The 18,195-nt window shown below is 39.5% G+C and overlaps 1 protein-coding gene across 1 annotated transcript in view; it reads right to left on the bottom strand.

The window, feature by feature from the left end:
* Positions 1-10,734: 10,734 nt before the first annotated feature.
* LOC117694656 (testin-like) overlaps positions 10,735-18,195 on the bottom strand; it is a 55,949-nt gene continuing 48,488 nt past the window's right edge. Inside the window, exon 3 of the mRNA XM_034485629.2 lies at positions 10,735-12,076. Coding sequence (XP_034341520.1) covers positions 10,847-12,076 — 1,230 coding nt within the window. The 3' untranslated portion in view covers positions 10,735-10,846. The remainder of the gene's footprint in view (positions 12,077-18,195) is intronic.

The raw sequence follows: 18,195 nt of genomic DNA, 5'->3' as shown, positions 1-18,195 counted from the left end.
ACTTTGTCTCTATATTTGCTCCCTTGGGTATTTTGTTACTCCTTCTAAGTAAGACCTAGGCATCCACACTTGTTCGTCTTTCATGAGCTTCAGGTGATCTGTTAGTTGAATCTTTGTTGTTTCAAACTTTTGGGCTAATATCCACTTATCAGTGAGCAATTACCATGTGTGTTCTTTTGTGATTGGGTTACCTCACTAAGGATGATATTTTCTAGTTCCATCCATTTACCCAAGAATTTTTTGAATTCATTATTTTTAATAGTTGAATAATATTCCATTGTGTAAATGTACCACATTTTTTGTATCCATTCCTCTCTTGAAGGATATCTGGGTTCTTTCCAGCTTCTGGCTATTATAAATAAGACTGCTATGAACATAGTGGAGCATATATCCTTGTTATATGTTGCAGCATTTTCTGGATATATGCCTAGGAGTGGTATAGCTGGGTCCTCAGGTAGTGCTATGTCCAATTTTCTGAGGAACCACCAGACTGACTTCCAGAGTAGTACCAGTTTGCAATCCCACCAACAATGGAGGAATGTTACTCTTTCTCCATATCCTCGCCAGCATCTACTATCACCTGAATTTTTTATCTTAACCATTCTGACTGGTGAGAGGTGGTATCTCAGGCTTGTTTGGTTTGCATTTCCCTGATAACTAAGGATGTTGAGCATTTCTTAAGGTGCTTCTTGGCCATTCGAGATTCCTGGGTTGAGAATTCTTTGTTTAACTCTGTACCCCATTTTTAATGGGGCTATTTTGTTGTCTGGCATCTAATTTCTTGAGTTCTTTTGTTTTTCTTTTTTTTCAAGACAGGGTTTCTCTGTGTAGTCCTGGCTATCCTGGAACTCACTCTGTAGACCAGGCTGGCCTCAAACTCAGAAATCCCTTTGCCTCTGCCTCCCAATTGCTGGGATTAAAGGCATGTGCCACCACCGCCCGCCCAGCTCTTGAATTCTTTTTATGCATTCGATATTAGCCCTCTATAGGATGTAGGATTGGTAATGATCTTTTCCCAATCTGTTGGTTGCCGTTTTGTCTTATTGACAGTGTCCTTTGCCTTACAGAAGCTTTACAATTTGATGAGGTCCCATTTGTCTATTCTTGATCTTAGAGCATGAGCCATTGGTGTTCTGTTCAGGAACTTTTCCCCTGTGCCTTCGAGGGTCTTCCCCACCTTCTCTTCTATTAGTTTCAGCATATCTGGTTTTATGTGAAGGTCCTTTATACACTTGTACTTGAGCTTTGTACAAGGAGATAAGAATGGATTAATTTGCATTCTTCTACATGCTGACCTCCAGTTGAACCAGTACCATTTGCTGAAAATGCTGACCTTGTTCCACTGGACGGTTTTAGCACCTTTGTCAAAGATCAAGTGACCATAGGTATGTGGGTTCATTTCTGGGTCTTCAATTCTATTCCCCTGATCATTCTGCCTGTCTCTGTAACAACACCATGCAGTTTTTATCACTACTGCTCTAACTGTACTGTAGTACAGTTTGAGGTCAGGGATGGTGATTCCCCCAGTAGTTCTTTTATTGTGGAGAATAGTTCTCTCTATCCTAGGTTTTTTTGTTATTGCAAATGAATTTGTAAATTGCTCTTTCTATCTCTATGAAAAATTGATTTGGAATTTTGATGGGGATTGCATTGAATCTGTAGATTGTTTTTGGCAGGATGGCCATTTTTACTAAGTTAATCCTGCCAATCCAGGAGCATGGGAGATCTTTCCATCTTCTGAGATCTTCTTCAATTTCTTTCTTCAGAGACTTGAAGTTCTTGTCATACAGATCTTTCACTTGCTTGGTTAGATTCACTCCAAGATATTTTATTTTATTTGTGGCTATTTTGAAGGGTGTCATTTCCCTAATTTATTTCTCAGCCTGTTTATCCTTTGTATAGAGGAAGGCTACTGATTTGTTTGAGTTGATTTTATATCCAGCCACGTTGCTAAAGTTGTTTAGCAGGTTTAGGAGTTCTCTGGTGGAAGTTTTAGGGTCACTTAAGTATACTATCATATCATCTGCAAATAGTGAAATTTTGACTTCTTCCTTTCCTATTTGTATCCCTTTGACTTCCTTTTGTTTTCTAATTGCTCTAGCTAGGACTTCCAGTACTAATTATATTAAATAGGTAAGGTGAGAATGGGCAGCCTTGTCTGGTCCCTGATCTTAGTGGGATTGCTTCAAGTTTCTCTCCATTCAGTTTAATGTTGGCTACTGGCTTGCTGTATATTGCTTTTACTATGTTTAGGTATGGGCCTTGAATTCCTAATCTTTCCAAGACTTTTAACATGAAGGGATGTTGTATTTTGTCAAATGCTTTCTCAGCATCTAGTGAGATGATCATGTGGTTTTTTTCTTTGAGTTTATTTATGTAGTGGATTACATTGATGGATTTCCGAATATTGAACCATCCCTGCATTCCTGGGATAAAGCCTACTTGATCATGATGGATGATTGCTTTGATGTGTTCTTGGATTCAGTTTGTGAGAATTTTATTGAGTATTTTTGCATCGATATTCATAAGAGAGATTGGTCTGTAGTTCTCCTTCTTTGTTGGGTCTTTGTGAGGCTTAGGTATAAGCATAATTGTAGCTTCATAGAATGAATTGGGTATTTTTCCTTCTGTTTCTATTCTGTGGAATAGTTTGAAGAGAATTGGTATTAGTTCTTCCTGGAAGGTCTGGTAGAATTCTGCACTAAAACCATCTGGTCCTGGACTTTTTTTGGTGGGGAGGATTTAATGACTGCTTCTATTTCTTTAGGGGTTATGGGACTGTTTAGATGATTTATCTGCTCCTGGTTTAACTTTGGTACCTGGTATCTATCTAGAAAAATGTCCATTTCATCCAGATTTTCCAATTTTGTTGAGTATAGGCCTTTGTAGTAGGATCTGATGATATTTTTAATTTCCTCTGTTTCTGTTGTTATGTCTCCCTTTTCAGTCCTGATTTTATTAATTTGAATACTGTCTCTGCACCCTTTGGTTAGTCTGGCTAAGGGTTTGTCTATCTTTTTGATTTTCTCAAAGAACCAGCTCCTGGTTTTGTTGATATTTTGTATAGTTCTTTTTGTTTCAGCTTGGTTGATTTCAGCCCTGAGTTTGATTATTTCCTGCCGTCTACTCCTCTTGGGTATATAAGTTTCTTTTTTTTCTAACACTTTCAGGTTTGCTGTCAAGTTGTTAATGTATGCTCTTTCCAATTTCTTTTTGTGAGCACTTAGAGCTATGATTTTTCCTCTTAGTACTTCTTTCAGTGAGTGCCACATGTTTTGATATGATGTGTCCTCATTTTCATTTAAATCTAAGAAGTCTTTTATTTCTTTCTTTATTTCTTCCTTGACCAAGTTATCATTGAGTAGAGCATTGTTCAGTTTCCAAGTATATGTGGGCTTTCTGTTGTTTTTGTCTATGTCAAAGACGAGTCTTAGTCCATGGTGGTCTGATAAGGTACTAGGGATTATTTCAATCTTTTTGTATCTGTTGAGGCCTGTTTTGTGACCAATTATATGGTCTATTTTCGAGAAGGTACCATGAGGTGCTGAGAAGAAAGTATATTCTTTCGTTTTAGGATGAAATGTTCTATAGATGTCAGTTAAGTCCAATTGGTTCATAACTTCTGTTAGTTTCATTGTGTCTTGGTTTAGTTTCTGTTTCCATGATCTGTCCATAGCTGAGAGTAGGGTGTTGAAATCTCCCACTATTATTGTGTAGGGTGCAATGTATGCTTTAAGCTTTAGTAAAGTTTCTTTTATGTATGTGGGTGCCCTTGCATTTGGGGCATAGATGTTCAGAATTGCAAGTTCCTCTTGGTACATTTTTCCTTTGATGAATATGAAGTGTCCTTCTTTATCTTTTTTGATTACTTCTGGTTGAAAAATGATTTTATTTGATATTAGAATTGCTACTCCAGCTTGTTTCTTGGGACCATTTGCTTGGAAGATTGTTTTCCAGCCTTTTACTCTGAGGTAGTGCCTGTCTTTTTCACAAAGGTGAGTTTCCTGAATGCAGCAAAATGTTGGGTCCTGCTTACGTATCCAGTCTGATAGTCTATGTCTTTTTATTGGAGAATTGAGTCCATTGATATTAAGAGATAGTAAGGAGAAATGAATGTTGTTTCCTGTTATTTTTGTTATTGGCCGTGGAGATATGTTTGTGTAGCTACCTTCTTTTAAGGCTTTTGGAAGATTACCTTCTTGTTTTTTCTGGGTTGTAGTTTCCCTCCTTGTGTTGGATTTTTCCACCAATTATTCTTTGAAGTGCTGGATTTGTATTGAGATACTGTGTGAATTTGGATTTGTCATGGAAATTTTTGGTTTCTCCATCAATAATGATTGAGAGTTTTGCTGGGTATAGTAGTCTGGGCTGGCATTTGTGTTCTCTTAGGGTCTTTATGTTATCGGTCCAGGATCTTCAGGCTTTTATGGTCTCTGGTGAGAAGTCTGGTGTAATTCTTATAGGTCTGCCTTTATATGTTACTTTGCCTTTTTCCCTTACTGCTTTTAGTATTTTTTCTTTGTTTTGTACATTTGATGTTTTGACTATTATATGGCGGGGAGTATTTCTTTTCTGGTCTAAACTATTTGGAGTTCTGTAGGCTTCTTGTATATTTATGGACATCTCTTTCTTTAGGTTAGGGAAGTTTTCCTCTATAATTTTGTTGGGGATATTTACTGGTCCTTTAAGTTGGGGGTCTTCCCCCTCATCTATACCTATTATCCTTAGATTTGGCCTTCTCATTGTGTCTTGGATTTCTTGTATACTTTGGGTTAGTAGCTTTTTGTATTTTGCATTTTCTTTGACAGTTGTGTCAATGTTTTCCATGGTATCTTCTGCACATGAGATTCTCTCTTCCATCTCTTGTATTCTGTTGGTGACACTTGTATCTATGACTCCTGATCTTTTTTTTTTAGGTTTTCTATCTCCAGGATAATGTCCCTTTGTGATTTCTTTATTGTTTCTACTTCCATTTTTAGATCCTGTATGGTTTTGTTTCATTCCTTCTCCCGTTTGGTTGCATTTTCTTGCAATTCCTTCAGGGATTTTTGTGTTTCCTCTTTAAGGGTTTCTATCTGTCACCAGTGCTCTCCTTAATTTCTTTGAGAGTGTTATTTATGTCTTTCTTAAAGTCCTCTATCATCATCATGAGAAGTGATTTTAATTCTGAATCCTGCTTTTCTGGTGTGATGGGGTGTTCAGGGCTTGCTCTGATGGGGGTGCTGGGTTCTGATGATGCCATGTAACTTTGGTTTCTGTTGCTTACGTTCTTGCGCTTGCCTTTTGCCATCTGGTTAACTCTAGTGCTGCCTGTACTTGCTGTCTCTGACTGAAGCCTGCCTTTCCAGTTATCTAGCTTGTGTCTGTTCTTCTAGGGGTCCAGATGTCTCTGTGATCTTTTCCAGCTGCGCTGATTACAGTGGTATCTCTAGGATGCCTCAGGATATGGTGTCTCCAAGGTAGCAGTCCAACTAGGTGTCTGCTGTTCTGGGTGCAGTGTCTCTTCTAGAATATCTCAGGATATGTTGTCTGACGCTCTGAGTTCAGTTGTTCCTCTGTGGCTCTGGGTTGAATGGACCTTCCAGTATATCTCAGGTGGAATCTAGGGTCCACCCAACAGCAGACCTGGCAGAGGTCTTGTCCAGGCCTCAGATCCAAGAACTAGTTTCTAAGACACTGTCCCAGTTAGAGTGACAGAGATCCTCGCTTCCTCTGGGTTCTTGAAGGTTGGGAGCAGAGCTGCCACCCAAGATCTGCTCAGTGCTCTGGCCCAGACCAGAAGGAACCAGTGTTCCAGGCCGGGAGTGACTTCCTGGGTCCTAGGTGGGTCCCGGTTACTCCCTGTTTAGGGCGGGCCCTGCTGTCTGCTTACCTAAGATGCTGCCTGAGTTAGAGCGCCTGGGATCCCCGCTTCCTCTGGTTTCTTGGATGTTGGGGGCAGAGCTGCCACCCAAGATCTGCTCAGTGCTCTGGCCCAGACAGGAAGGCTCTCCTGTGTTTCTTTAAGGGAGTTATTTATGACCTTTTTAAAGTCTTCTAGCATCATCATGAGAAATGATTTTAAATCTAAATCCTGCTTTTTCTGGTGTGCTGCGGTGTCCAGGACTTGCTATGGTGGGAGAACTAGGCTCTGATGATGCCACGTAACCTTGGTTTCTGTTGCTTATGTTCTTTTGCTTGCCTTTCACCATCTGGCAATCTCTACTGCTACCTGCACTCACTGTCTCTGAGTGAAGCCTGTCTTTTCAGTTGTCGTGCTTGTGTCAGAACTCCTCAGAGTTGAGCTGTCTCTGTGATACTGTAATCCTGAGTTCCTGGGTGGAAGTGCTCTGGAACTCAGGTTGCCTCTGGGATTCTGAAATCCTGCTGCTCTGAGTGCAGTGTTTCCTCTGCTGTTCTGAGTGTAGTGGTTCCTCGAGGTCAGGTCAGAATATGGAGTCTTCACTGGGGCAGACCAGCTAGTAGTCTGCCCCAGCCAGAAAGACTTAGCTAGGTGCAGAAGGTGAGTGGTATTCTGGAGGGCTGGGTTTCAGTGGGTAATGGATACTGAGTGCTCCAGGCTCCCGGCTGCAGCTTTGGTGAGTAGGATTGTGGGGGAGTTTTCTTACCCACTCCTCTGAGTGCAGTGATTCCTCTAGGATGGGTCATGATGTGGAGTCTTCATGGGAGCAGACCAGCTAGGAGTCTGCCCAAGCCAAAAAGACCAAGCAAGGGCTATTTGTTTCCTCTTTAAAGGCTTCTCCCTCTTTGCCTGTGTTTTCCTCTACTTCTTTAAGAGACTTATTGATATCCTCCTTAAAGGTGTATATTATCTTCATGAGATGGGATTTTAGGTCAGAATCTTGCTTTACAGGTGTGTTAGGGTACCCAGGACTTGCTCTGTTGGTTGAAGAACTGGGTTCTGATAAAACAGAAATGCATTGGCTTCTGTAACTTATGATCTTTTGCTTGCTAGTCACTGGTTATCTGTGGTGTTACTGACCAGGATGTCTCTGACTGGAGGCATGTAGAGCTCTCTGACCTGAGTAAGAGCCAGCCTCCTGGATGGTAGGCAGTGCTGTCTCTAGTTCAGAGCACCTCCTTTTTATCTGGTTAGAACAAACCTCCTGTGTAACTGGTTGGGATGAACCTCCTGGGTTGTCAGGTAGGCCTTAGATTTCAGAGGCTGGATCTGCTCCAGATGCAGATGGAAGTTCGGACAAGAAGGACTGTGTCCCTGGTTATAGCAGACCCCCTGTTCCCTGATTAAATCAGATCTCCTGTTCCTGGTTACTGTAGACTTCCTGGGAGGCAAGCAGGTTGTGGGGTGTGGGAGGTTACTGAACCCACTGATCTGGCCTGGGTGGAGAGAAGCAGACCAGAAGGAAGGTGGAGTTTAGGCAGGGGGCTGGGAGACAGTATAGGTCCTGAATCAGTTGTGCTCTGTGGGTGTGCCAGCTGCTATGGATATTTGGGTGGGAGTCTCACCTCTATCCCTGAATATGGCAGACCTCCTGAAGACAGGCAGGATGTAGGATATGGGAGAGTATTTGACCCTTTCATCTGGCCTAGGTGGTGATGCAGAATGGATGGAAGATGGAGCTCAGGTAGATGGAATAGTTCCTTAGCTGGGGTCTGTAGGTGTCTCAGCTGGCATGGGTATTTGGGTGGCAGTCTCAGCTTTGTTCCTGGTTACTGCATACCTCCTTGGAGACAGGCAGGCTGTAGTGTATGGAAGGGTATCAGGCCCACTGATCTGTCCCGGGTGGAGAATTACTTGGCATTTTTCTCATTGACTCAGTGATTCCTGGCTAACCAAGTAAGTGTCTCAGAGTTTTTTTAACTGTTCATGTACCAGAGAGAACAGAAAAGAAATGAAGAGGAGAAGAGTGGAGAAGAGAGAAGAGGACAGGAGAGGAGGGGAGGGGAGGGGAAGGGAGGGGAGGGGAGGGGAGGGAAGAGGAGAGGAGAGGAGAGGAGAGGAGAGGAGAGGAGAGGAAAGGAAAGGAAAGGAAAGGAAAGGAAAGGAAAGGAAAGGAAAATTCAGGCACACAAAAACCATGTACAATGGATAAACCTGAAGAAGGCTGCACTGCTACTTTATCATTGTTTTTTGGTTTTATACTTTCTCAGGATAATTGATCACATGGTTTTCTAAGCATTTTTACATTTCATAAATTCATAGTAAGTTTATAAGGCAATGATTCATGCCATAGATCTAAAAGACTTGAGTTACAGCAGAACTGTTTACATGTCTTTCCATTAAGACTAATATATGTTTTTAGCCTCAGTAAGCTTATTATAATTTTAAAGAAATATTTTTTATATCATGAATTAGCAAGATTTTGTCAAGGGAAAACTCATCTGCCTTATGTCTTACTATTTTGATGTCCTGTATAGGTATACTAATCCATCATTTATTTTCTATCCTTGCACCTACAATAAGTTGTTCATTCTCAGTTTATGACCTTTAGTTCCCAAATAGTGGCCTCATTCCTAACCAAGAAGAAATGGTTCCTAGACTGGAAATTTGTTCCAAACATGTTTTCTTTTCTGAATGCAATTTGCCCATGACACATGAAGGTTTACAGAACTCTATTTGCAGCTTTTATTCTACAGGGAACTTGAGATTACTTGTATCAATTTAAGAATTCTATAAGATCATTATTTGAAATTGTGAAATCATCAATTCTTCTATACAGCATTACTAAATAAAAGTAAATCTTCATATTGACTCTGAAGAAGATCTGCCCAATATGCTGGACTGATGCCCAGGAACCATCATGCTTTGTATTAGTGGCAGCAAAAGCATATCAGCTGCAAGTGGCATTCATCAGGTGAAGTCTCTGAGGAACCAGCATCTCAGAGCACACCTACTGCAACCATGTAAAATTGTAGACCATCTCTAGAAAAGTCACTTGCCATAGCTTTTCCTACATGGCTTCTGATAGATGGCATATGCTTAATATATAAAAGTGCCTCTCTTATCTCAAGCAAGAAGTGAAGCTGAGATGAGACAAGATGGATTGGGCTCTCTGATGGTTTAATTACATCAAAAGGGAATGACCCTACAGTGTTAACAACATAGTGGCTGTCATTGAATAAGGTCAGAGAAAGCAGGTAATAACAAGCAGCTTCAATATGGCCAAGAGTTCACTCAGTTGGAAGGATCCCTGCAAGGAATGGGTGTCGGTCACCCAGGGCCCACAGGGTCTGGGAGACATAGCTGAATTTAGTGTATAGAATTATATATCCTAATATATACAGTATTTAGTATTTGAAATTATATACCCTACTATATAATAACATCAGTATATTCTAAACATAACCAAATAGTTAGCAAACCTGTATGCAATTTGGGTGAGGGGCTCAGATACCAGTTGTCTTTAAAGGCAGTTAGGCATCACTGGCAATGTAGATAGGACCTTGCTCTTGGGGTAATGTTTATCTATTCTCACAGAAACCATTGAAAACCTGGGTATATTTATTGTGGCCTAGGGTCCAGTCAAGAAGACACTCAGCCACTGGAAATACTATAGCATCTGGGGCCTGGTTAAGGATAAGCTGGGGTATTTTTATAACCTTGATTTCCAGGAGAAATAAATTGTCTCATAATGGTGCGCTATTAGGCAACATAGTGTAGGCCAGGTGCACCCAATAGATGACTCCTATGAGGGACTCAAACAGAGCCCCTGTGGGGAATACTTTGGTTGGCAAGATTGGGTCTTGAACCCAAGGCTGAGATGGTAAAGATGCAGAAACCCATTATTAAGGGCCCCATTTACTGTATTTAAGTTCTTCTTTGTTGTCTCAGTAATTTTTTATCTCATTAGTGGAGGCTTTACTACCCAGTAAGGAAAAAATAGGAGTAAACTATGTGGTATGGAGGAGTGCATCCAGGTGAGGTTCCTCAGGAAATTTTGAATGGAGGCTAAGGTATCTGTCATAGGGAACTGAAATTGTTGCCTTTGAGATTTAATATGGTGTGAGTGACCACATAAAAGAAATTGTTGCTCAGAATGAATCACATCAGATATGTCTTCTAGCCCTGCAGTTCAAAGATTATTTCAGTGCTTGAATCAAGGTTTTTAAGCAACTAGAGTCAGAGTGTCTAATTTTTATGCTACCCCTGTAATGGACAATATAGCACTTGGGAGTGAGATGTATGATAGTGTTCTAAATGACCATATGGTAAATGGTGGGGCAGGTTTTATGTCCTGTGGCAGAACCCTCCATAGGCATTGCTGGGCAGGCACATTATTGTTGACTGCTGGAACTGAGAAGATAAAGCACAAAAGGGTATCCATAAGATAACACTGAAAATCATGCTAAAAGTTGAGTCATAGCAGGCAGGTGACATAGCACAAGTTATAATTCCCTGCACAAAAAACACTATACTTATTTGTTGAGTTTCAAAAAACCTAAATAAATGGCCTACTTTTATGTTCTGGACAAAAAAATTCTAAGAGCAAAGTGCACATAGGTATAAAATACTCAAGGCCACAGATGGAGGTCATTAGATTACAAAAGAGAACACAGAGGTAAAGTAAATGGATATGCAGTGGGAGACCTCTCTGCCTCAGCCAGGAGATGAAAAGTCTTAGGCACTGGAAAACCCATTATTCACAATGCTGTCTGCCAGAAAAAAAAATCACTGAGCTGAAGTCTTTGTAAAATCATGTACTTAAAGCACTCAACTTAAATTTAAGACAAATGAAATTTGTAAGATTTTATGTATATTGGACAAAAAACCTTCTGGTTTGCTATATAGGTTTATTTTTACTTTTATTTCTTTCAAATCAAAATTTGTCATGAAATGCAGGTGACTGTGCACAGCTATGGCTCAATACTGCTTGGTACACTACAGTTAGTACATCATATACTTACACTCCATGGAACAGAAAACCATCCCTTCTACAGGCATGAACTTCTGCCCGATGAGACACTTGCTGCAGCAGGAGCATAGGAAGCACCCCGTGGATGCATGCCAGCTGAATTGTTTGTAGGTTACTCTCTGCTCTTCTGGGTCAATGGCATTGTGACATCCTTGACACACTACAGCATGGTTCCTCATGTAGCAGGGCTTACACACAGGCTTAGATCTGACCATCACATATACTTTTCCTGCCAGAACCTTGTTGCAGTTAAAGCAGCAGAAGTGTTTCAGGTGCCAATTTTGGTTCTCTGCTTGGGTATATTCATTGCTAAATATCAACTCATCACAGCCAACACAGCGGGGCTTCTCACTGTCACAGTAATGCCTGCCACAGTATAGCTTCCCATTCTTCCAGAAGTAAATCATGTCTACCAGGATTTCACCACAGATGCTGCAGATAAAACAAGCTGGGTGCCAGAGTTTACTGTAGCCAGCCCTTTCAGCATAGATGGCTGGCTCTCCTTCTTTCATGGGGTGTTTGCAACAGTAACAGAAATATTGGATCTTCTTAGACTCTTTAGACTTGTCCTTGGAACCCACTACTTCTGTGGTGTTTCTGTCTCTAGCAGAGTTGTTCACTTTGTCATATTGAGCATTGATCTCAGAGGGTAGCTTCAAGTTACCCACTCCCAGAGCCTCACTCTTGTATTTCTTCACGAACTTCTTCATCTCTTTTACCTCTTTGCGAGACAACTCATGACACTTAGAAGGGTCCTGGTCATGTGCAGGGAGCTGCTTCGCCAGCTGCTTCTTCCGGTACTTTGCCCCCTCTGAACCTGACACTGGCTGCTTCTCCTTAGGCAGCATCTGCATGTACTGTCTGGCCAGTGCCTGGTTCTGGACAGAGGGAGACCACTCATAGGTAACAGTGTTAATGGAATCCTTCTTTGTGGGCACTGAATTACTCAATACCATTACATTGGGTTTGTACATGGGAATTTCATCTGACTTCAGTTTGGTAATGAGGTTGGTGTATTTGGCATATTCAGAGAGTCTTCCCACTTTCCTGTTCGCCTCATCGTTCAGGACTATGCCATGCTCTTCTTGCCCACATTTGCAGTTAAGACATGTTTTCCTCCAGAAGTGTAGTTCAAACCCTGCACAGTTCTCTTTGCATTTTAGACAAGGTGCTCCAATTCCATGCTCATGACCTAATCCCATCTGTTACAGAAGGGAACAAAAGAAAATCTATTATTATACAATTTTTTGAAATTATAATTAAGCATACTTTTAATTTCACTTAACACTCTTGTTGATGTAACTCTAAAAATATCTCTTAGGAGCTTCACATTGTTTATCCAACTATGACATCAGGTATGTAAATGGAAGCTGCATGTACATATATAGCATACTTTATATTCCCATTGCTTTTATCATAAAAAGAAAAGAAGCAAAATACAATTTTATAGAAGACTACAAATACTGAACTTCACAGAACTCACAAATTCATGTCTTTGACCTTTATGTGCCCTGAATACAAGTATAGGGAGAACACAGAGGGCAAAGACTGAAAAGCACACAGATGTATGAAAGAATTTAGAAATTAGGATTAAAGGATTACTTTATATTATACAAGTAAGTAGCATCACAGCAATGACAAATATTTATTAAATACCAGAAACAGTATTCCATTAAACTTACTATTTAAATCTTACAAAACCTCACACAACACTTAGGAACCAGGCACTATTTTCCTCTGTTCTTTACAGGTGATTTAATTGAAACCCAAAAGGTTTTGAATTTGCTCAATATCAAAATGCCAATGCATTCTATTCATATTCTATTAAATAAATGTCATTACCTGGAAGCCACATCACTGAGGTCTAGCTCTTATGGTACCCAAAGGTGTTATGAAGGCTGACAAGGGAGAAAAGCAATTTGCAGGTTTATCCAGCTATAAAATTTAGATTTTACAATACTACCCTGGCAAGATATCCATGATGGTATAATAGTGCTACTTTTATTTGATGGATAACCAACATCTGTCTACTAGGACTTAAGACTCACCCCATGAATAGAGATTTATACCTGGTACTTAAAACTAAAATATTATCTACCACTAAGGGTTAAAGAAGTACCTACTACTGTCACTTTCTAAACCAGTAGACTGCAGTCTAAATACATAATTTTATAACTGTAGATAAGAGGATTTCTCATTCCTCATCAAAGAAGCATCTCTTGGCAGTAGGTGGAAAGTATTGTTGGAATCCACAACTGGACAAATGCAGAGAACAACTAACTATGAAGTACCCAAACCCAATGATATACCTACAATAGTCCCACGAATATTTCAGGGGAGGCACTGCAAGAACCAAAGATCCAGATGACTGCTGCTATATAGTACCTTCTACATGTGACCAGGAAGCTGTACCCAATTAAATTTCTCTTATCTCATGCCACATGATTGGATAAGAATTTCTATGGCCTTTCCCTATTTTTCAACCTCAATTATGACAAACACTCATGTCTAAGAAAAGAGATTGGTGATTTATACTCTCATTGCTTGTTCAGCAGATGTACTCACTTCCAGACTGAGTTGTAATCTTGAATGCAGTTCTAAAACTTGATACAATAACATTGCCTAGAGCAGGCATAGCTCCAAAATCATAAGTCAAAATTTTTTATCTGTTTTTCCTGGAGGCTTTTGTTAGTATCATTCTCCCTCTCTCACTCTCCTTCTCAGAAATCAGATGAAGGAAAATGTATTGATTCTACTTTATAGAACCAGAACCATTCATCCCTGAGATGTATAAGATCCATTCCACACCTTTTAATGTATAGTGCCAGAGGACATGAGCTACCCCAACTCTTTAAAGTTTCAGTTCATGAGCCATACTTGATCTAGTAGCTCCAACAATTTCTCTCTCCAGCAATTTCTCTCTCCAGTTTACTCCATGTTCAGGATTTCCTGAAATATATAGGACCCAGAATGCTGACTACAAGTCTTCTCTTTCTTTGCGCTGAACCCAGAATACCCCAATTGGGCAGAGTCCTCTTTTTCACAAAGAGATGATTATTATGTTTGGAGACCCAGGTCTTACAGTCTAGTTTGTGCCTAGCTCTCTGTTCTTGAGAACTCTTGGTGAGAACTAATAAGGATAGTGTTAGATAATGATACTCAGAATGCATTTGGGGCCATGTAGGATGAGGTGTTAGAGTGAAGAGAGAGGCCTAGATGTTAGCTCTTTGTCAGCTAACTTAAACTGCATAATGTAATATATGATGAATTATAATGTAATATAATGATGAAAAACAGATGCAGGCAAACAGAGTAGATGTGAAAATTGGATCCATCCTTCTGCAGCATACCTGGACATCAAACATAGACATTTCCTCAGAGTAAGAGGTTGTAAAAAATTTTCCAAGCAAATGGACCTAAAAGTAAAACTATTGTAACCATTATATTATCTATGAAAATTGCTTTCAATGATCATATCCTGGGTGACAGCTCTGTACCCAATCTCACAAAACCCTGAGGAATCAGCGCTCCCAAGAGCTCTAACCTGGGTAATAACTTAGGTAAAGAGAGCAAACAGCCTGTTACTCCTGCCCCAAACAGCGAGTAACTAGGACATAATGGGACCCAAGAATTCACTCCTAGCCTGGATCACTGGTTTTTTTCTGTCTGGGCCCGAACACTGAGCAGATCTTGGGCCTCAGCTCTAACCACAGCAGCAACACCCACCCCAGACAGTTCTGACACAAGCAAGATAATAGGAAAGACAGGCTCCAGTCAGAGATAGCACAGGTTGTACTAAGAAGATACAGATGGTGAAAGGCAAGTGCAAGAACATAAGCATCAGCAACCCAGGGTACTTGGCATCATCAGGACCTACTTTTCCCACACAAGAAAGTCCTGAATTTCCCATATCACTAGGAAAGCATGATTCAGATTTAAAATCTCTTCTCATGATGATGATAGAGGACTTTAAGAAGGACATAAATAATACTCTCAAAAAAATAGAGAACACAGGTAAACAGATAGAAGCCCTTAAAGAGAAAACACAAAAATCCCTTAAATAATTAAAAGAGAACCCAACCAAACAGGTGAAGGAATTGAACAAAACCAACCAAGACATAAAAATGTAAGTAGAAACAATAAAGAAATCACAAATGAAGACTACCCTGGAGATTGAAAAACCTAGAAAAGTAATCAAAAGTCAAAGACACAAACATCACCAAAATAATACAAGAGATAGAAGAGAGAATGTCAGGTACAGAAGATACCATAGAAAATATTGACAAAACTGTCAAAGAAAACACAAAATGCAAAAAGTTCTTAACACAAAACATCCAGGAAATCCAGGACACAATGAGAAGACCAAACCTAAGGATAATAGGTATAAATGAAGGTGAAGACTCCCAACTTAAAGGGCCAGTAAATATCTTCAACAAAATTATAGAGGAAAACTTCCCTAACCTAAAGAAAGAGATGTCCTTAAATATACAAGAAGCCTACAGAACCCCAAATAGACTAGACCAAAAAGGAAATACCTCCCGTCACATAATAATCAAAACATCAAATATACAAAACAAAGTGAAGATACTAAAACCAGTAAGGGGAAAAGGCAAAGTAACATATAAAGGCAGACCTATAAGAATTACAGCAGACATCTCACCATAGACTGTAAAAGTCAGAAGATCCTGGAATGATATCATACAGGCCCTAAGAAAACACAAATGCCAGCCCAGACTACTATACGAGCAAAACTCTCAATAAATATTGATAGAGAAAACCAAAATATTCCATGACAAATTCAAATTTACACAATATCTTACCACAAATCCAGCACTTCAAAGGATAATTGGTGGAAGACTCCAACACACGGAGGGAAACTTCAACCTAGAAAAAGCAAGAAAGTAATCTTCCAAAAACCCTAAAAGAAGGTAGCTATACAAACATAACCCCACTGACAATAACAAAAATAACAGGAAAACAACATTCATTTTTCCTTAATATCTCTTAATATCAATGGACTCAATTCTCCAATAAAAAGACATAGACTATCTGATTGGATACATAAACAGGACCCAACATTTTGCTAGATATAGGAAACACACCTTTGTGACAAAGACAGACACTACCTCAGAGTAAAAGGTTGGGAAACAATCTTCCAAGTAAATGGCCCCAAGAAACAAGCAGGAGTAGCGATTCTAATATCAAATAAAATTGTTTTTCAACCAAAAGTAATCAAAAAAGATAAAGAAGGACACTTCATATTCATCAAAGGAAAAATGTACCAGGAGGTACTTGCAATTCTGAACATCTATGCTCCAAATGCAAGGGCACACACATACATAAAAGAAACTTTACTAAAGCTTAAAGCATACATTGCACCTCACACAACAGTAGTAGGAGATTTCAACACCCCACTCTCAGCAATGGACAGATCACAGAAACAAAAACAAAACTGAGACACAATGAAATGAACAGAAGTTATGACCCAATTGGACTTAACTGACATCTATAGAACATTTCATCCTAAAACAAAAGACTATACCTTTTTCTCAGCACCTCATGGTACCTTCTCCAAAATAGATCATATAGTTGGTCACAAAACAGGCCTCAACAGATACAAAAACATTGACATAATCCCTTGTACCCTATCAGACCACCATGGAATAAGACTTGTCTTTGACATGGACAAAAACAATGGAAAGCCCACATACACATGGAAACTGAACAATGCTCTACTCAATGATAACTTGGTCAAAGAAGAAATCAAGAAAGAAATTAAAGACTTTTTAGATTTAAATGAAAATGAGGACAGATCATATCAAAATTTGTGGGACTCCATGAAAGTACTACTAAGAGGAAAAATCATAGCTCTAAGTGCCCACAAAAAGAAAATGAAAAGAGCATACATTAATAACTTGACAGCACACCTGAAAGCGGGAGAACAAAAAGAAGCTAATATACCCAAGAGGAGTAGATGGCAGGAAATAATCAAACTCAGGGCTGAAATCAACCAAGTTGAAACAAAAAGAACTATACAAAATATCAACAAAACCACAGCTGGTTCTTTGAGAAAATCAACAAGATAAAAAATCCCTTAGCCAGACTAACCAAAGGGCACAGAGACAGTACTCAAATTAATAAAATCAGAACTGAAAAGGGAGACATAACAACAGAAATTTAAAAAATTGTCAGATCCTACTACAAATGCCTATACTCAACAAAATTGAAAAATCTGGATGAAATGGACAATTTTCTAGATAGATACCAGGTACCAAAGTTAAACCAGGAGCAGATAAACCATCTAAACCATCACATAACCCCTAAAGAAATAGAAGCAGTCATTAAAAATCTCCCCACCAAAAAATGTCCGGGGCCAGACGGTTTTAGTGTAGAATTCTATCAGACCTTCCAGGAAGAACTAATACCAATTCTCTTCAAACTATTCCACAGAATAGAAACAGAAGGAACAATACCCAATTCGTTCTATGAAGCTACAATTAAGCTTATACCTAAGCCTCACAAAGAACCAACAAAGAAAGAGAACTACAGAGCAATCTCTCTTACGAATATTGATGCAAAAATACTCAATAAATTTTTTGCAAACCGAATCCAAGAACACATCAAAGCAATCATCCATCATGATCAAGTAGGCTTTAAGAAATGCTCAACATCCTTAGTCATCAGGGAAATGCAAATCAAAACAACCCTGAGATACCACCTCACACAAGTCAGAATGGCTAAGATCAAAAACTCAGGTGATAGTAGATACTGGCAAGGATGCAGAGAAACAGGAACACTCCTTCCTTGTTGGTGGGATTGCAAGCTGGTACAACCAATCTGGAAATCAGTCTGGCGGTTCCTCAGAAAACTGGACATAGCATTACCTGAGGATCCAGCTATACCACTCCTGGGCATATATATCCAGAAGATACTCCAACATATAATAAGGACATATGCTCCACTATGTTCATAGCAGCTTTATTTATAATAGCCAGAAGCTGGAAAGAACCAAGATGTCCCTCAACAGAGGAATGGATACAAAAAATCTGGTACATTTACACAATGGAGTATTACTCAGCTATTAAAAATAAAGAATTCGAGAAATTTTTAGATAAATGGATGGATCTAGAAATTATCATCCTGAGCGAGTTAACCCAATCACAAAAGAATACACATGGTATTTACTCACTGTTAAGAGGATGTTAGCCCAAAAGCTTGGAATAGCAAAGACTCAACCAGCAGACCATATGAAGCTCATGAAGAAGGAAGACCAAAAGGGGATGCCTCAGTTCTACTTAGAACAAGTAACAAAAATACTCAA

The sequence above is a fragment of the Arvicanthis niloticus genome, chromosome X (genome assembly GCF_011762505.2).
Source record: "Arvicanthis niloticus isolate mArvNil1 chromosome X, mArvNil1.pat.X, whole genome shotgun sequence".
Lineage (NCBI taxonomy): Eukaryota > Metazoa > Chordata > Mammalia > Rodentia > Muridae > Arvicanthis > Arvicanthis niloticus.
The sequence above is the reverse complement of the archived record's forward strand: the minus strand, read 5'-3'. Positions and strand labels throughout refer to the sequence as shown.